The sequence below is a fragment of the Lonchura striata genome, chromosome 2, assembly GCF_050655825.1.
Source record: "Lonchura striata isolate lonStrDom1 chromosome 2, ASM5065582v1, whole genome shotgun sequence".
NCBI lineage: Eukaryota > Metazoa > Chordata > Aves > Passeriformes > Estrildidae > Lonchura > Lonchura striata.
In genome coordinates this window covers 62805740-62822098 of record NC_140704.1, presented here as the reverse complement: position 1 = coordinate 62822098, position 16359 = coordinate 62805740, and the positions used below count along the sequence as shown (strand labels likewise).

At 39.7% G+C, this 16359-nt stretch overlaps 1 protein-coding gene across 21 annotated transcripts in view; it reads left to right on the top strand.

Moving 5' to 3' along the window:
• The window catches only part of LOC110472824 (endogenous retrovirus group K member 8 Gag polyprotein-like), a 399368-nt gene that overhangs the window by 362732 nt on the left and 20277 nt on the right, over positions 1-16359 (top strand). For 17 of the 21 annotated variants that reach the window (XM_085573498.1, XM_085573506.1, XM_085573502.1 and 14 more), the window contains 2 exons: positions 10625-10715; positions 11741-15870. In XM_085573498.1, the coding sequence (XP_085429624.1) occupies positions 12272-13258 (987 nt within the window). In that variant the 5' untranslated portion in view covers positions 10625-10715; positions 11741-12271 and the 3' untranslated portion in view covers positions 13259-15870. Of the gene's footprint in view, positions 1-10624; positions 10716-11740; positions 15871-16359 lie in introns of those variants that run through there. The other 4 variants (XM_085573515.1, XM_085573501.1, XR_014953331.1 and 1 more) reach the window with 3 other exon arrangements.

Genomic DNA, 16359 nt, shown 5'->3' with positions numbered 1-16359 from the left:
TTCTTGGGATTTGTCCTGTCCAAAAGGTGAATGTGTTGATGTCTGTTCTGATTACCTCTTGCTGATATATTCTGCTTGCTTACAGATGAAGAATTTGACATTTCAAGGCAGGATTAGTTGAAATCTGTCAAAGCTGGCAGGGAACCTTACAAGTGGTTTCTTCTTTTCATCTTTCTTTTTTAATACAGTCTTAATAAAATAATAAATTATTCAAGAAAATATACTAATGCTGTAGCATTCAGTGGAATAAAAAAAATCACTAAATTTCTTCATGGTTACTTTTCATAACAAAATGAGTATATTATCATAAGCTTACTAAATGTTGAAATAAAAATATAAACTATCAAAATATTATATCAAATAAACTTGACTTAAAAATTCAGTGGCTAAGTATACCTGAATCTTATTTAGCCAAATACAAATTGCTCTTTAAAATTATTTTACCCTAAGACTTCACATTTGTTATTTGACTATGGTTTGAAAAACCTATGGGGATAAAAAACCTAGTATCACAACTTTATACCAGACAGGAACACTGTTCTCTGAAACACAATTGAGAAGAATACACTACTACAACAGGATAAAAGTTTCCCTTCAGGTAAATTGTGGACTTCTTGATTTGCGGGAAAATATTAGTTAAAGAGTTATGTGGAGAGAAGTTACTGGTAATTTTTAAGTAGAATATCTATGAAATCATTGAAGAAAAAAAAATTAAGAGAAGAAAATTCTTATAGTATAAGAAACTGGACATGTGCAACTGAGTACATACAGTATTACTAATGGGAAATATTTTCTTTCCTTCAAATGCTGTCATGTGAATTGTATTAACTTGTTTGCACAACACTCTGATGGTTCTTTAACTTGGAATTGCTTGAGTGGTAAGTACTCATTTATGACAACAGCAGTACTTTATTCTAAAGGATCCCAGTGCCTTTCCACTGACTGCTCTGGGGAAATGTTTTGATCCTTGCTGGTGTTGGGCCCAGAGGACACTGATGTAACATGTTGGTTGTTTAATAGCATTTAGCAGCAGCAAAGGGATGCGAGGGAGATGTAGGTATGTGGAATTTAATTAAACAAATTGGAATTCAGCCAAAACTCAGATCAACAGTCCCAATCTTTCAAAAAGCATGAGGAGACTTGTAATAGTTGGTGAGTGAACTGAGCTTTCATTTTGGTGTCACCTTGACAATTGTGTTGTAAGCAATCTGCTTTTCTAGGGAATTTACTCAGTAATGTTGTGAAGAATAGTCCATACCACTTACTAAATTACTAATAATGACTAGAAATTACTTCTGGCAGCATTCTGCCCTGTTTTTACATTTTTCACATAAACACCAATCTCCATCTTAGCATTTAAGAACAGAAAAAAGTAGCTTGGAGTAGCAGAGCTGCAGATATAACATGCTGCAGTTGTATGCCCACTAGAATTTTTAACATGGTGGGGTTTTTTTCCCGGTTTTTTTCCCCACTGTTGTTCAAGCAGGCTGTATTATAAACTTGATAAGTTAATTAGAAAGGGGACCTTGGATACAAAATAAGTGCTCTCTTTCTTTCTTTTTTTTTTTTTTGTCTGTGTGTTTATTACCCTATTATAAGTAGGCAGAAATATTTAGCATTAATTAATTTACTGAAAAGACTGACTGCTGATAGTAGGTCTTGTATGTACAAGGTATAATTTATAGAACCAATTTCTAATCTGTTCTTTATCCCAACCCCAGGCAGCATAGTTATTCTGAAGTAAAGTGGAGGATTTTGGTATGTCCTTGTAAGTGATCTTTCAATATGAATATGACAGGTTATATCAGAATTATTTCTTTGCACTCTAGAAAAGGAAGAAAAATTAGCTGCAGAAATTAATAATTTTGACATATTTCTGGTTTGCTTTTTAAAACATCTTGGAACAGCAACCTCTTATCAGAAGTTCACATGCTTCAGTGTTTCAGGAAAAGCTAGTAATGGAAGTCTGATGTGGCTTTCATGTGTAACTCTCATTAAATAATATAAAATATTTTAAATGTACCTTGACCAGTAAGCAGTTATTTTCTAGCCCAACTGCAGGGTATAGTAGAAATCTTCCAGGTCTACTTCTGACTCCAAGCCAAATTTTTCAAGGAATATCTGAATGCTTTATTTTCTCTCTGTGTAATCCAGCAAACAGGGATGTGTGTGGTTCTTTGAATGTCAATTTCTGTAAGTCTGAAGAGACTCTGAGCTAGGTCTTAAGGTGTTAACTGTGCTTCCTCTTGAACAACCTGATCCTTGCATTCCCTGTCCTTCCTACTTTGCTGTCATGAAAGACCTTTCATAGAGCAGTATCTCCACAAAGTGCAGGCCCAGCATAGGTTAAGGGCTGTAGCAGAGTTGACAAAAGACTCTTGTGTTATATTCAGGCAAAGGTTCTACTGCTATAAATAATGCATGTTTTACCTGGAAACTTCCAATGGAAATATCCCTCTCTAAAGGCTCATTGATTTCAGTATAATCTCTAGGGGCAGATTCTGCTTATATGCTGAACATGCAACACATTCCCCAAATTTGTAGTTGATTTTCTTCATCAGCAATACCCGCACAAGTGAGCTCCTTCATATAAATTAAGACAAATGCCATATCTACATAATCATCTGGGAATTTCTATCACAGTGTATTATAAAAGTTGCATGAAACACCATTACAAGATAGGGTACCAACTGATGTTGAGAATTCTAGTATTAATTGTAGGGCACACCATACCTATTACATTTGATTATTAGTAGGGAATGACTTTAAAAGAAGATAATAAACATTCATTTCTTACCAGATTTTCCTGGGTTTAATCACACTGATGCCTGATGTTAACTACAGGCTTAGGCCTCCATGTACAGGCACAGTGGCTAGGCTGATACCTGGCTAATTCATTTATCTGGAACTCTAATTCTATCTAACAAGATGGAAACAACTTTTCATACTATTTTAATTAAATTTATTTAAAACCACACCTTAAGGCCTCTTTTAAACATAATATCCTACTGACTTCACTAAGGGTGTCTGACAGTTACCGAAGTGGTGTCTAAGTGTGTGAATACAAATTTGTGTGAAGGCTAGGAGATTGCTTTGGGCTAGGTCAATTTTTGCATTAATTTGGATCCTTTTGGTTTGCATGCATTCATCAGTCTTGTTTTGAACTAATTTAACAGTGCCAAGATGAATTTTTCAAATTATATTAGTAATTTATAGGTACTAAAATAGTAAATTAACTCCTGCCACACAGCTTGCCGAATTGTAGAAAAAAGAGAAACAGATTGGGGTGGCCAATGACATTTTATTGCTGTTCCCTTTTGGCCCCCTAATCTCCTGTTGTTTGTGGGCAAGCCTGAGCAACTTTCACCTAGAATGCATCTAAGGTGTGGGATTTAGGAATACAATAGGATTTAGATGTAGAAGTCCTGATTGATGTGGAATCATTCCAGAAGTGCCCAAAGGCTGATTTCAGAAAAGGCTGCAGGAACACCAGACCCTAACCTCTGAGTGCCTATAGGAACCCAGTGTTTCAGCATTGATGTGTACTGAGTTACAGGTGAGCCAGGTGCCTCAGAGTGCCATCCAGAAGATGCTGACATTGAGTAGGGAGCCTTCAAGAGGCAAGGTTGAAAATAGGATTGGCTTTTAAGCCCCAGTCTTCAGACTGAAGTACCTCCGCTGGTCATGATTAAGTCATGAACTCTTGACTCTTATTTGATGGCTGGAGTTTCCTTTGACAAGGCGCAATCGGGGAAAGTCCTGGTGCCCCTATTAATTTATTTGTCTCTATGAAGATACTCTGTCATGGTTCAGAAGACTTCTTTGCATGATAAGACAGTGTTTTGTATTCTGGGTTTCCCAAGAGAGTGTAGAAGGATTAAAACCTCTTAGAAATAGGATTTATTAAGTTCTCCAATGAAAGTGTTATTTATGCATGAGGAGACCGATTTCTATTTCAGAGAATATTCAATTATTCTGTATTAAATGGAACAGGATTTAGGTCACAAAATTCAGTATAACACATCTTGAATGTTAGGTTTTATAGACTTTCTCTTATTTTTCTAAGGACTAATAGTGACTGAATTAGTCTGTTAGCAGTGGTTTCAGATGTTCTTCTAGCTTCATGGTCAGAGCCCTTCCTTTAGGGGTGGTAGAGGTAACAAAAGGCAGAAGAGGGTTTTTTAATTTTTTCACTGAGGTTTCAAAGTAAGTCTAGGGCACAAGTCAGGCAAGGAAAAACAGTTATGTCTTGTGCCTGAGTCTTTTCAAATATACCTGCCCTCTTTAGGACAGTACTAGAAATAGAGAAGAAAGATAACTTCCTTCCCTTCTTTCCCTAGGAGATTCTTATTGAAAACAAATTCAGGATAGCTACAAAAACTTAGAAGGTAAGAAGGAGAACTAGATAGAACTGCTCAAATTTGATTTTTATTGAAGAACCAGTAGTTAATGCTATTATATGTAGCTAAATCTGAATTCTGCAAGACACTGCATTGTATAAGTACATTATTATTATTTTCTGAGTCATAAATATACAGGATTTTGTGGTATACATGATGTACACTTTTGGATTGCATTGCACCTAAATCAGTGTTTTAAACTTCGCATTCCTGTTCCAAGGTAATTCTACACATAATGGGAAATCTTAAAGTCCAACAGAAATAAATTGGCTACAAACATAGCAGCAGTGTTGGCAGAAAATATATTGAAAATATATGTGGATTATGTTTCCTCTTTTACACTGTATTTTCAAAATAAGCAGCTCCCTGTGGACTCTTAGACACAGAAAACCTGTGCTAAGGGATGGCGTGTAAAAATGAACCAACAGAGGTAGGGTAGGTGAAAGTCCAATGCTGTAAATGTATATTCAGCATTCTTTTGGGTCATTGCCTTGATAATTCCACACCCTCTGAGTAATATGGTCATACAGCAGTGACAAGCAACCATAGCCCTGTGAGAAGGAAGCTCTCTTTATATTCCTAACCAGGCATATGCAAAGGTATGCCCATAAGCTGTTGCTGAAAGTGCTGATTGCATCTAATTGGTGTTAATTTATTCTGGTCTGAATTGTACTGAATAATAGCTGTTAGCAGGAGCAGAAGAATTTTCTCCTTTATAGGTGTCGATTCAAGTCTTGCTGAAGAACAGAGTGTGCTCTTGTGCTTATCAGTAACTCCTATCCCCAAGGATAGGGATCTGTAGCACTCCTCTTTTGTGTCATGAAGAATACTTTGGCCAGAATTTTAATGTTCTTGCCAGTACAGGTTGGCAAGAAAGCATGGCTCCCTGTCATCTCTGTCTCTCCAGTGGCCCTGCCACTGAGTTTACGTGTACTAAGAGCTCTTGTTCAGAATGAGATTGCTCAGGGAGTTGTTTCCAGATTTTTGCTCTTGACGCACATGCGGTGAAACAATGTCTCTCTCTGGCTCCTAGTTTATAGGCGTGGGTGTGCCCAGTGTTAGAAAAGGCCATGCACTAGTAAATAGCTGCATTACTGTTTCATTGTCCTGGTTCTGTCTTCCTGCGCAAATACAAGGAAGCAACAACCTAATATAATGTTTTAACCTAATACTAAGAAAGCTTTACTTCCTCCGCGATAGTCAGTGCAACTGGCTCAAGGCGTTTGATTGTTGTCTGAATTTCAGAAATGATGTCTTGGTGATGGAATGTCCTTTCTTCACTTGCCAGCTGCTGAATGGAGGTGCCTCGGTTCCATTTTCACATGGCAGCTTTAATTTCTGTTCCCTTAACAGAAAGTGAGCAATACAGCACACCTTTCCTAGCATGCAATTAAACTGGCCTTAGTCACTGCTGGTGGAACAGGCAGAAACAGATCTTTTGACAGAAACTGTCTCTGATTAAACTGAGGGAAACATGTCCTGTTAAAGGTTTGAGGAAATCTCTTCAGGCAAAAAAAAAAACCAAAAAAACCAAAAAAAACCAACATGCTTGCTAAGGATGGACTTAACATGGCCTTCCTTGTATTGTACTTTCCTTCCTGTAGATGACAGATATGGTTAAATGCTGGTACCATTTCTGAAAACAATAGCTTTACTCTACACCCTGCTGCAAGGGGTCATACTGGCTGCAGCCGATTCTTTCCAAACTGGCCTCATGCTAATTTCAAGATTTCCTGGAGCCAGATGTGTGATTGAGCTTTGCAAACTTTAGTGGCCTAAGAAGTAATGCATTCCATCTAAAATTAGGTACCTGGATACTTTCTAGAGGCAACAAAGGCAGTATTTGCTCCTGGAAGTAATCAATCCCATTCTGATTGGGGTGGTGGGGTAGCAAGCTGTTTGCTTCCTAGGTGTAGCCACAGCAGGAAGTGTTCTAACAAGTGATCTAACATCTCTGCTCTCTGCAAACCCAACCTTGCAAGAGGATCTGGCATGGGATCCTTTTCAGTCGTATTTTCAGAAAAATTAAGCGCTGTCAGTAGTCAAATTGGTTATTACAATTCCTTTCTTCAATCATCTGAAAATTGTAATGGTATTTCAAAAAGACCAGTCCCCGCAGTCTTGTGCTCAATGTCGGATTTCCATAAGTAAAAGCTGTATTGTCCAATATGTTTTTCTCTATTATGTTTTAGAGAGCTCTTCAGACTAATATTGGTGAAGGAGCCCAACTAATAGCAGATTTGAAGAAAAAGTAACACAATGGTATAGATCTTAAGTCCAAAAGAGGTCATAACAGCAACATCTCCCAGATAACTTCTGAGATAAACACAGCCTGTATGCTATCTGTAGCCACAGCACAAAATTGCTTTTGTAATGGTCTCACTTAAGCAATTTCATGAACAGCAAAGCTACTGAAGCCTTGTTCCCAAAGTGTGTATAGGCATGATGCGTGTCCTCCCATGTGGATTCTCTGATGTCTAATTCTGTGTTCCATTCCCTTGTGGGGAATAAGAGATCCATGGGTTGAGAGGACATCTTCTATGTTAAGGATTGGATGGGCTGTTTGATATCTTTGTTGGTGATCTGGGTGAGGGAACTGAGTCTACCTGTACTAAATTCACAGACAACACCAAGTTGGGCAGGAGTGTTGATCTTCTGGAGGGCAGGAAGGCTCTGCAGAAGGACCTAGACAGGCCGGATCAATGGAGTGAGACCAACAGTATAAGGTTCAACAAGGGCAAGTCCCAGCTCCTACACTTTGGCCACAATAATCCCATGTGGCTTTCCATCTGGCACTGCTGAGGCCACACTTTGAGTACTACATCCAGTTTAGAAATCCTCACTACAAGAAAGACATTGAGGTGCTGGAGCAGGCCCAGAGAAGGATAACAAAGCTGGTGAAGGGGCTGAATCACAAGTCTGCTGAGAAGCATCTGAGAGCTGGGGTTGTTTAGCCTGGTGAAAAGGAGACTCTGAGGTGACCTTATAATAGACTTAAGCCGTGCCAGGGGATGTTTAGGTTGGACATTAGGAAGAATTTCTTCACAGAAAGGGTGAATAGACATTGAAATGGACTGCCTTTCCCATGTACAGGAAGGTGGTGGAGCCATCACCCCTGGAGGTATTTAAGGAAAGACTTGATGTCCACTTTGTGCCATAGTCTATTTGACATGGTAGTGTTCACTCATAGGTTGGACTCCATGATCTCAGAGGCCTTTTCCAACCTGATTGATTCTCTGTGTGATTCTGTGATCCTCTCTCTTTTGTCTCTTTTCACAAATTATTTAAGAATTTCATATTTAGCAACCCCCTACCTTTTTGTTGAATTTCATTAAACTTTGCCACTGGCTTCCAGAAGTACAAAGAGGTACTGGAGATACCAATGTTTATATAGAGCACAAAGCCAAGTTTTATTTTCATAGGAAACTTGGCAATAAATTTAGAGTAAGGGGTGTGGTGATGTGGTAAGAATATTGAGAAATGACTGATTTCATAGTGTGTTTGACCACAAAAAGCACAGAAAGGTGCCTGTGTCTACTCTCCCACCTGGCCTGTTCTCTGTAGTCCCTTTCACAGAATTCCTGCTAGACAAGAGGTGCCTTGTTTCTTGTGAAAATACTCCATATTTAAACTTAAAAAAAGGAAGTTTACTACTTCAGTTCATAATCGGTCTTAGCAATGGGTCACAGTTAAAGTGTTACTTATTTTATTTGTAAATTTGAGTTATTTTTTGCTCTTTTTGCTATTGATTCTTACACTGCATTTTTCTGCTAAGTTAAACAACCCTCTGAGACTAGCTATTTTTTTACAATGAGGGCGTGTGTGCTGTAATTGGATCATTCATTATTTTGTTTTTTGATAAGTGAAGCACATTGAATTCTTTGGTCCCCTATGATAGGGCATTTTCTCTAGCCATCATATTCTGGCTCCTCACCCTGTAATTGCAATCTATGTGGTCAAAAACAATTTCTAAATTAATTGTCAGATTCTAGCTGTAGTATGCTTTCTAGCTGACACAGATCCTGCAGAAAGAGAGCAATATCAAATTTCCTAATTGCTTTGCATGATAAAAATGCATGATAAAGTAAGGATGGCAGCATTAACTAATTTGTTGGGGGTTTTTTTTGTTTGTTTGTTTGTTTGTTTGTTTTTTTCCCACTATGGCTGGGAAGATGCTACTTCAGTACAAGCTGTAGAACCAGCTAATTTGAAGTTGCATTTTTATATTTATATTTAGTTTTCCTTTTACAACTCTTGCATTCATTAGCAAGCATTTGTTGAACCGTGCTGTTCCTGAGATCCTCAAATGCCCTGCTCAAAGCCAAGCACTGTGTGCATTCAGGAAGATGTTGGTCTATCACTACATGTTTCCATTTTTCTCTCTATGATGAACAATTTAAATTTATTATTGCCAGCTGTTTCTTTCTACAGTGTTGTGCTGTGGTTTTTTCTCATTTGATTAGTGATCCTGATTGAGTCAACTTGCCCTGCACAGGGATAGCATCAAGGCTGCTCTGATATGTTAAATTGCCTGGCAAGCTAGCATCACAAAAGATTTAAAACTGTAAGAGGAAGAGCATGTGTTTGACCAGATTTTGCTCTTTTATAAATTTCCTCTTAAGGAGTAATTTAGTTATTGCAATAATAAACAAATATAATTAAGTTCCAGCCTGTCTCAGTTTTATCTAATGTGGTCATCCTCTTATGATTTTCTTGGGTAAATACGTGTACCAGTTTTCTTTGGTTGCCTCTATCTGACACATGAGACCATCATCTCACTGATTGTTGAAAACCTCTTGCTCACAGAGAGTTTCATGCAGACACAGTAAAATGCTTAATCCTCAGTCTCTGAGAGTGATCAGAAGAGTCAAGTTAACCATTTCACCTTATGGCTAAACATTAATTACATAGGGTGCACTAGTATCCTTTTTTAAGAAACATTTTAACCTAAAGCACTCAGTGATTAGTGCTGGCAGGTTATTTTTTTGCTGTGCTGCTGCAGGGCAAAGTTAAACTTCACTGGCTGCAGCTGTGCCTCTAGCTGGGTGACGAGTTGGTATAGGTTTAAGACAACACTACTGACAAAATGGATGGATTGAAAATGAGATTCTTCTGTTGTTACAGAACAGCCAGGCTAGAATGAAATGGCAGTGGTTCAAGCTCATGCTAGACAGACCATATGGTCCTTACAGTGAAATGAAGGGGTGTTGCATATGTGTATTCCTAGGCATGAAGACAACAGCTCCAGCTTTCAGAACTGCTGGCAGGAGTCCTACATAGAAGAAATATTCCTTTCCTCTATCCCTTAAAAGTCGTTTAGGAGTGAAGCCAGTGTCCTTGCCTGTCTCATGCTAGAGCAAAATGTAATAGGAAAACATACCTCTTATAAAGAAGTGGACATCATTAATATGTTTCAATTATATATGCAACTAAATCTTAAAACTTAAATATGCAGCTAAAATCACCACTATCAATTCTGAAGTAAGGGAGTGCAGAGGATCTCTTGGGTGATTTTGTCTTATCCCTTTTCTCCCAATAATTACATGAATGCTGATAAATTTATCAAATAAAATTTTAAGAGTTTGTAATTTTCCTGCCATATTGTTCCAGAGCTCTGATTCTCTCCTACCTTAATTTTCTAATTCTCACCGCAAATTCTAGTCTTGCTTGGTGATGCTGTTAACAGCATGTAAGATTTTTGAGAGAAATACCCACTTGTTTTGTGTCTGGGAGATGAATTTGAGATGTCAAGTGTGTTTTGAGTAAAAAGTGCTGGTTGAAGACCTAGCTGGTGACTTAAAGCCGCATAGTAGAAACAATAATTTTTCCAGTGTGCAAGTGGTGAGTGAGCCAAGTAATCTTCAGGCAGAGGAATTAAAACCTGAGCCTTCCAGGAAATCTAATTCTAAAGGCTTTTTCCCAGCCTTACAATTTGCTTGGCCCTCCTGAGTGACTCTACATACCTGAATGGGTAGATCTCCATAGGAGATTTCCATAAATCCCATTGTCTTTTATGTGGGGCTCTAACTAAATCAGAACAAGGATAAAAACAAATGAGCTCTGCTGTGACTCAGGCACAGGTAAGTCAATGGCAATGCAGTCATATGCTAAAGCAAATTGCTCAGGTTGTGGGAATTGTATCTCTACACCCTCTACACCCATTCTCACCCCCCTATCCTTACACCCTCTCTTTCATCCTCTGAATCTTTCTTTTGTCTTTTCAGGTCATGGTGCCATTAGTTCTGGTGCTGTGCTCTGCATACTACTGGGTAGTGGAATGAAGTGTGTGTGCCTATCAGAAGGCAAATCTCACAGGTTTGCTTTGGCTTTGCTTTCTGACTCCTGGATTGAGCTATTGATGGCATTTGCTAAAAAGCAAAAGGGATTGAGCCATTAGCAAGGCATTTCCTTCTATTTTTTATTTTCCTTTAATGAAATGCTTTCATGCTCTTAAGCAGAGCATTGTTTCTGCATCAGCCCTGCCTGAAATTGTGTATTATGCTGGCTGCTAGCCAAGAAAGGAAAGAAGAATTTAAACACCTCTCCCTGCAGTGACAACTGAAAAATTGGGGACTACTACGCAAGTGTGGAAAGTGTGAGGGTCATATGGCTTAGTGGTTTTGTCACTGCTGCCAACGAATATAAGGGCCCAGTTTTCCTGCTAGCACCGTATGTATGAGGCAAAGGTAGTAGGAAGCCCACAGAATCAGAAGAAACTAATATCTACCACAAACTCTGTCACTGATGAGTCTCCCAAGAGAGTAAGAGAAATACAGTGCTGCTAGTAAGGGGTATGGAGTGTGAGAAATGGCATTGTGTTGTACAGTTTGACTTAAACAGCATTGGTTTTTGAGGTCAGGTCTGCAGCTGGTATAAATCATGACAGTGAAAACTAATGTTGATGTTAATTTCCCTTGTAGTCTTTGTTGGGGGCCTAGCAGGGGCAATCACCCTTCAGACTATATACAAAAAAATTCCATAAAGAACAGGATGTCACAAGGAACAGGACGTAGAGGTCACTGAGTCCTTGGAATCTAAAAGAAGTACAAAACAAAGCAATGAAAAAGGCACCCTAGGCAGTCAAGACCAAAGACAGTGGACATCTGGAGATGTATTTTGTCAGATAAGTAAAAGAATACTGGTGATATATTTAACCTTAAGGAATGCACCAATCATCATTCGCTTATGTTGTAACCGCAAGGCAAGAGACCTATGAGAAAGAAGCTTTGCTGCTGGGGCACGGGGGAGAAACTGTATAAATAGACTGAATCTTTACCAATAAAGTAGACGCTTAGTCCCCTTTCATATTGAATGGTTGTCCATGTCTCTTCTTTCTCTAGCATGTAGGCAGTGACTATTGGTGACCCTGATGTGATCCCTGCCGGCGTGCATTGATGAGGAATAGAAGAAGAAATTCCCACGGCGGTTGTGACCGGGCGTCCGAGAGTGACGCGAGTGGCCACAGTTTAGACCGGTGAGTTGGCAGCTGAGGAAGCTGGACAATAGTAAATATTATCTGAGGCAGGATGGGAAACACTGCATCAGCGGTTGAAAAGGCTATGATTGAGGCACTTTTTAGCCTCGCGCAGAGTGCGGGGGAATCGCTTGATCGCTCTCATCTTACGGACTTGTTATTTTGGGCAAAGCGCCGTGGCTTACTAACTGAGTCCACTCATGTCTTTAATGATGACAAGTGGAAAACCATAGGGAATGAACTTTGGGAAGCTATCCAATTGGGTAATAAAATGCAAAATCCCTAGCTTCCACCTATCGCCAAGTTTGATTATTAGTGGAACGGATGGGGGCTGAAGCAGAAGTAGAAGCGGTGATTCAATCAATGGACTTTGGTGGCGAAGATACAAAAATCTGTGATGGACTATGGTATTGATAATCGTCTGGTGAGAAGGCAGGTGGAAGCTATCATAAAACACCAGGAATTGGTTCCAGCTGATATTAGAACTATTTTTGAACTCCTATTAGGACCTACAAGTTATATGTTATTTTTGAATAAGTGGCAAGAACGTTTGGAAGAGAAACAGTTGAGAAACATGGAGTTGTCTCAGGGTGACCCGTTGCGATTTGCTACTTTAGCTCAACTTATGGGGCGTGGCCAGTACCTAGACCCACAGCGACAAGCCGCACTTGGTGCGTGTTTATTAGGTCAGAGCCAAGCTGCTGCGCTGGAAGCCTTTGCACTACTGCTGCAAGTAGGACGACCTAAGCAACCATACTTACAAATACGACAAGCTGGTGGCGAACCTTTTCTTGCATTTGTTGATTGTATTAAGGAAGGGGTAGAAATAGCGCCAGACAGTCCTTTCAATATGAAAGACACATTGGTGAAGGAAATTACAGTACAAAATGCAAATGCAAATTGCAAACGTCTTATTGCCACCTTGTCAACAGGGGCTATGTTAATGCAAATTGTGGAGCAATGTTCTCAAGCCCCTATAGAAGAGGAAAAGGAGAAAGCCAAGATTCATGCTACAGCCCTGGCAGCTGCTCTGACAAAAGCCCAGAAGCAAGGAAGTGGTGATAGAGGGAGTACCTGTTTTAACTGTGGACAACAAGGACACATCCGAAAGAATTGTCCAGTAAAAGGAGGTAAAGCTCAGACACCAATACCGTCTGGTCCATTTGTTGGTTATTGCCATCGGTGCGATAAATTCGGACATCAAGCAAATGAGTGTCACTCCCGCTTTAAAAAGAATGGTACCCCATTAACCAACCCAGGCATTCAGGGAAACGAGAGGAGCCGCATGGGGAGAGTGGTGACAACAAGAATCTCCCCACCAACGGTGGCTGCCTTGATGAACTTCAAGCAGCCACAAGAGGAAGCACAGGAGTTGATTTGGTAAGTGCTAATACTGTGTGGAAGGACCAGGAGTTACCTTAATAACAACATCAAGTGGTCCTTTGGGTCATGGATTATCGGCATTATTGATAGGAAGATCATCCGCCATGAAAACAGGCATTTTTATACAACCTGGTCTTATTGACAGTGATTATACTGGGCCTATTAAAATAATGGTCCACGTATTGAATCCTCCATTTATCATCCCCCAAGGAAGCAAAATTGCCCAATTGATCCCTTTTTATGGTCAGACATCTCATTTTAGCGAACCTAAGGATAGAGGGAGCAATGGATTTGGAAGCACTGGACCCTTAGTTGCCTTCTCTGAGGTTCTGAAGGACACAAAGCCTCTTCGACAAGTCATGATCACTCTAACACCAGACCATTCCTCTTAGTCATCAACAGTGATTCACGCTCAAATGATGATGGATACAGGGTCGGACATTACGATAATTCCCTCATCTAAATGGCCTCCAGATTGGTCTTCTGAAACATTACGAGACAAGGTTCTGGGGGTATCTGGATATACTTCCACCGCACAAAGTTTGCATTTTGTGAAGATTATAGATCAAGAAGGCAACAAGGCCATGGTGCGACCATACATTATGGACACTCCTCTTTGGATATTAGGCAGAGATGTCCTCAGCCAGTGGCGGATGTCCCTTGTTTCACAAAATTTTTGATTGCGGCTGCTGAGCAGACAGATGCTCATCCCACCATTAGACTTGGATGGAAGACTGATGAACCTGTGTGGGTAGCTCAGTGGCCACTATCTAAGGAAAAATTAGAGCATCTACATGTATTAGTGGAAGAACAAGTAAGGTTAGGACATTTGAAAGAATCACACAGTCCATGGAACACTCCTGTTTCTGTTATCCAGAAGAAATTGGGAAAATGGTGATTTTTGCATGATCTACGGGCAGTGAACGAACAAATAATCCCTTTAGGAGCATTGCAACCAGGATTGCACTCCCCAGGAGGAATTCCAAAGAATTGGCATTTATTAATCATTGATATTAAAGACTGTTTTTTCAGCATTCCACTACACCCAGAAGATACTAAACAGTTTGCATTTAGTTTGCCTACAACCAATAACATGGCTCCAATGCAACGATATGAATGGGTAGTTCTTCCTTAAGGAATGCGCAACAGTCCTACCATTTGTTGGTGGTTTGTGAACCAGGCACTAAGCCAATGGTGGCAAAATAATCCAAACTATCTTACACTGCATTACATGGATAATATTCTTATTGCCTCTCCATCTGTGTTGTCCCCTGAAAAGGAGAAAGATCTCATGAGTGACTTGAAGGCATAGGGCTTTTTGGTAGCCCTGGAGAAAGTTCAAAGAACAGATCCTTGGACATATCTGGGATTTGAAGTCTCTCTTGCTAGATTTCGCCCTCAGAAAGTCCAACTCCACACAACCATCAGAACCATTAATAATGTTCAGAAATTACTCGGTGATTTACAAAGCGTAAGAACATGGGTAGGAATTTCAAACACAGATTTGGCACCTATAAGACAATTGTTGGAAGGTTCTGCGGATATCTCCGAAGAAAGATCTTGTACCCCAGAATGCATGGAGGACCTTGCTATTTAGGATCTCTCACATTACTTACCCCTGACATCAACTTCTTGCGGTCCGTTAAAACCACGCTGTGATCTAAAAGAAGCATTGAAATATTAGGTCCAGATTGTAAAGATGAAGTGGAGTTATGGAGCATGATGGCTCGTTTCTTTGGAGCGCTCATACCCCAAATTGGAACTGCTGAGGCATTGACCGAAATTCAAAAGTTAGCTTGCTGGACCGCCAAACAGGGCAATGTGACCACCCTGGTAATCAGTCAAATCACTCAAGATATGGATAGCCTCAGAAGAGCGGTATTACAAAACCGAGCAGCTATTGATTTTCTTTGTCTCGCTCAGGGAACAGGTTGTGAGGATTTCAGTGGAATGTGCTGTTTTAATTTGTCTGATCATAGTAATTCTATTCACAAACAGCTACAATGGTTGCAAGAACACACAAAAAAGATAACCGTAGGACACAATCCTTTTGACGATTGGCTTATGTCTTGGGGTATTTCCACATGGGTTGAGATCATAAAAACTTGCTTTGTAGTCTTGTTAATAATTATAATAGTACTGTTTATGGGACCATGTATCATTCAGTGTTTGTCAGGTCAGATACAGAAAATGGCTAATGCTGTTTTTGAAAAAAGAGGGGGAGATGTTGGGGGCCTAGCAGGGGCAATCACCCTTCAGACTATATACAAAAGAATTCCATAAACAACAGGATGTCACAAGGAACAGGACGTAGAGGTCACTGAGTCCTTGGAATCTAAAAGAAGTACAAAACAAGGCAATGAAAAAGGCACCCTAGGCAGTCAAGACCAAAGACAGTGGACATCTGGAGATGTATTTTGTCAGATAAGTAAAGGAACTCTGGTGATATATTTAACCTTAAGGAATGTACCAATCATCACTCGCTTATGTTGTAACCGCAAGGCAAGAGACCTATGAGAAAGAAGCTTTGCTGCTGGGGCACGGGGGAGAAACTGTATAAATAGACTGAATCTTTACCAATAAAGTAGACGCTTAGTTCCCTTTCATATTGAATGGTTGTCCACGTCTCTTCTTTCTCTAGCATGTAGGCAGCGACAAGTCTTTAATTCAGTTTTTTGCAAATCATATGACAACTGCAAAACAATTTGTCCTCATTAACATGAGGCAAAAATCCTAAACACTGTGATAATTTAAGCAAAAAAACCCCACTACATTTTCAATGAAGATGTAACCTATATCTATCTGCAAACCACTCAACCTTAGTGGAAAGTAGTTCATAACTCTGTATCAACAAGTACCAAGCACTGCAGCAGCATTAGATTTAGAGCTGTTTTCTGCTTTCACACAGGTGTAAATTTGGATCATATCCAAAGACATTAATTGGCTTGCACTGTTTCTGTACTGGTGTAAGGGGGGAGAACGATCTGCACTGGAGTGTCTGGACCTCTCCTAGAGAATCACAATTCCCTCTCTAGGAAGTGATCTATGTTACAGACTTCTGTTGACACAGCACTATGAGCCAGGGATACAAAAAGGTGTCAT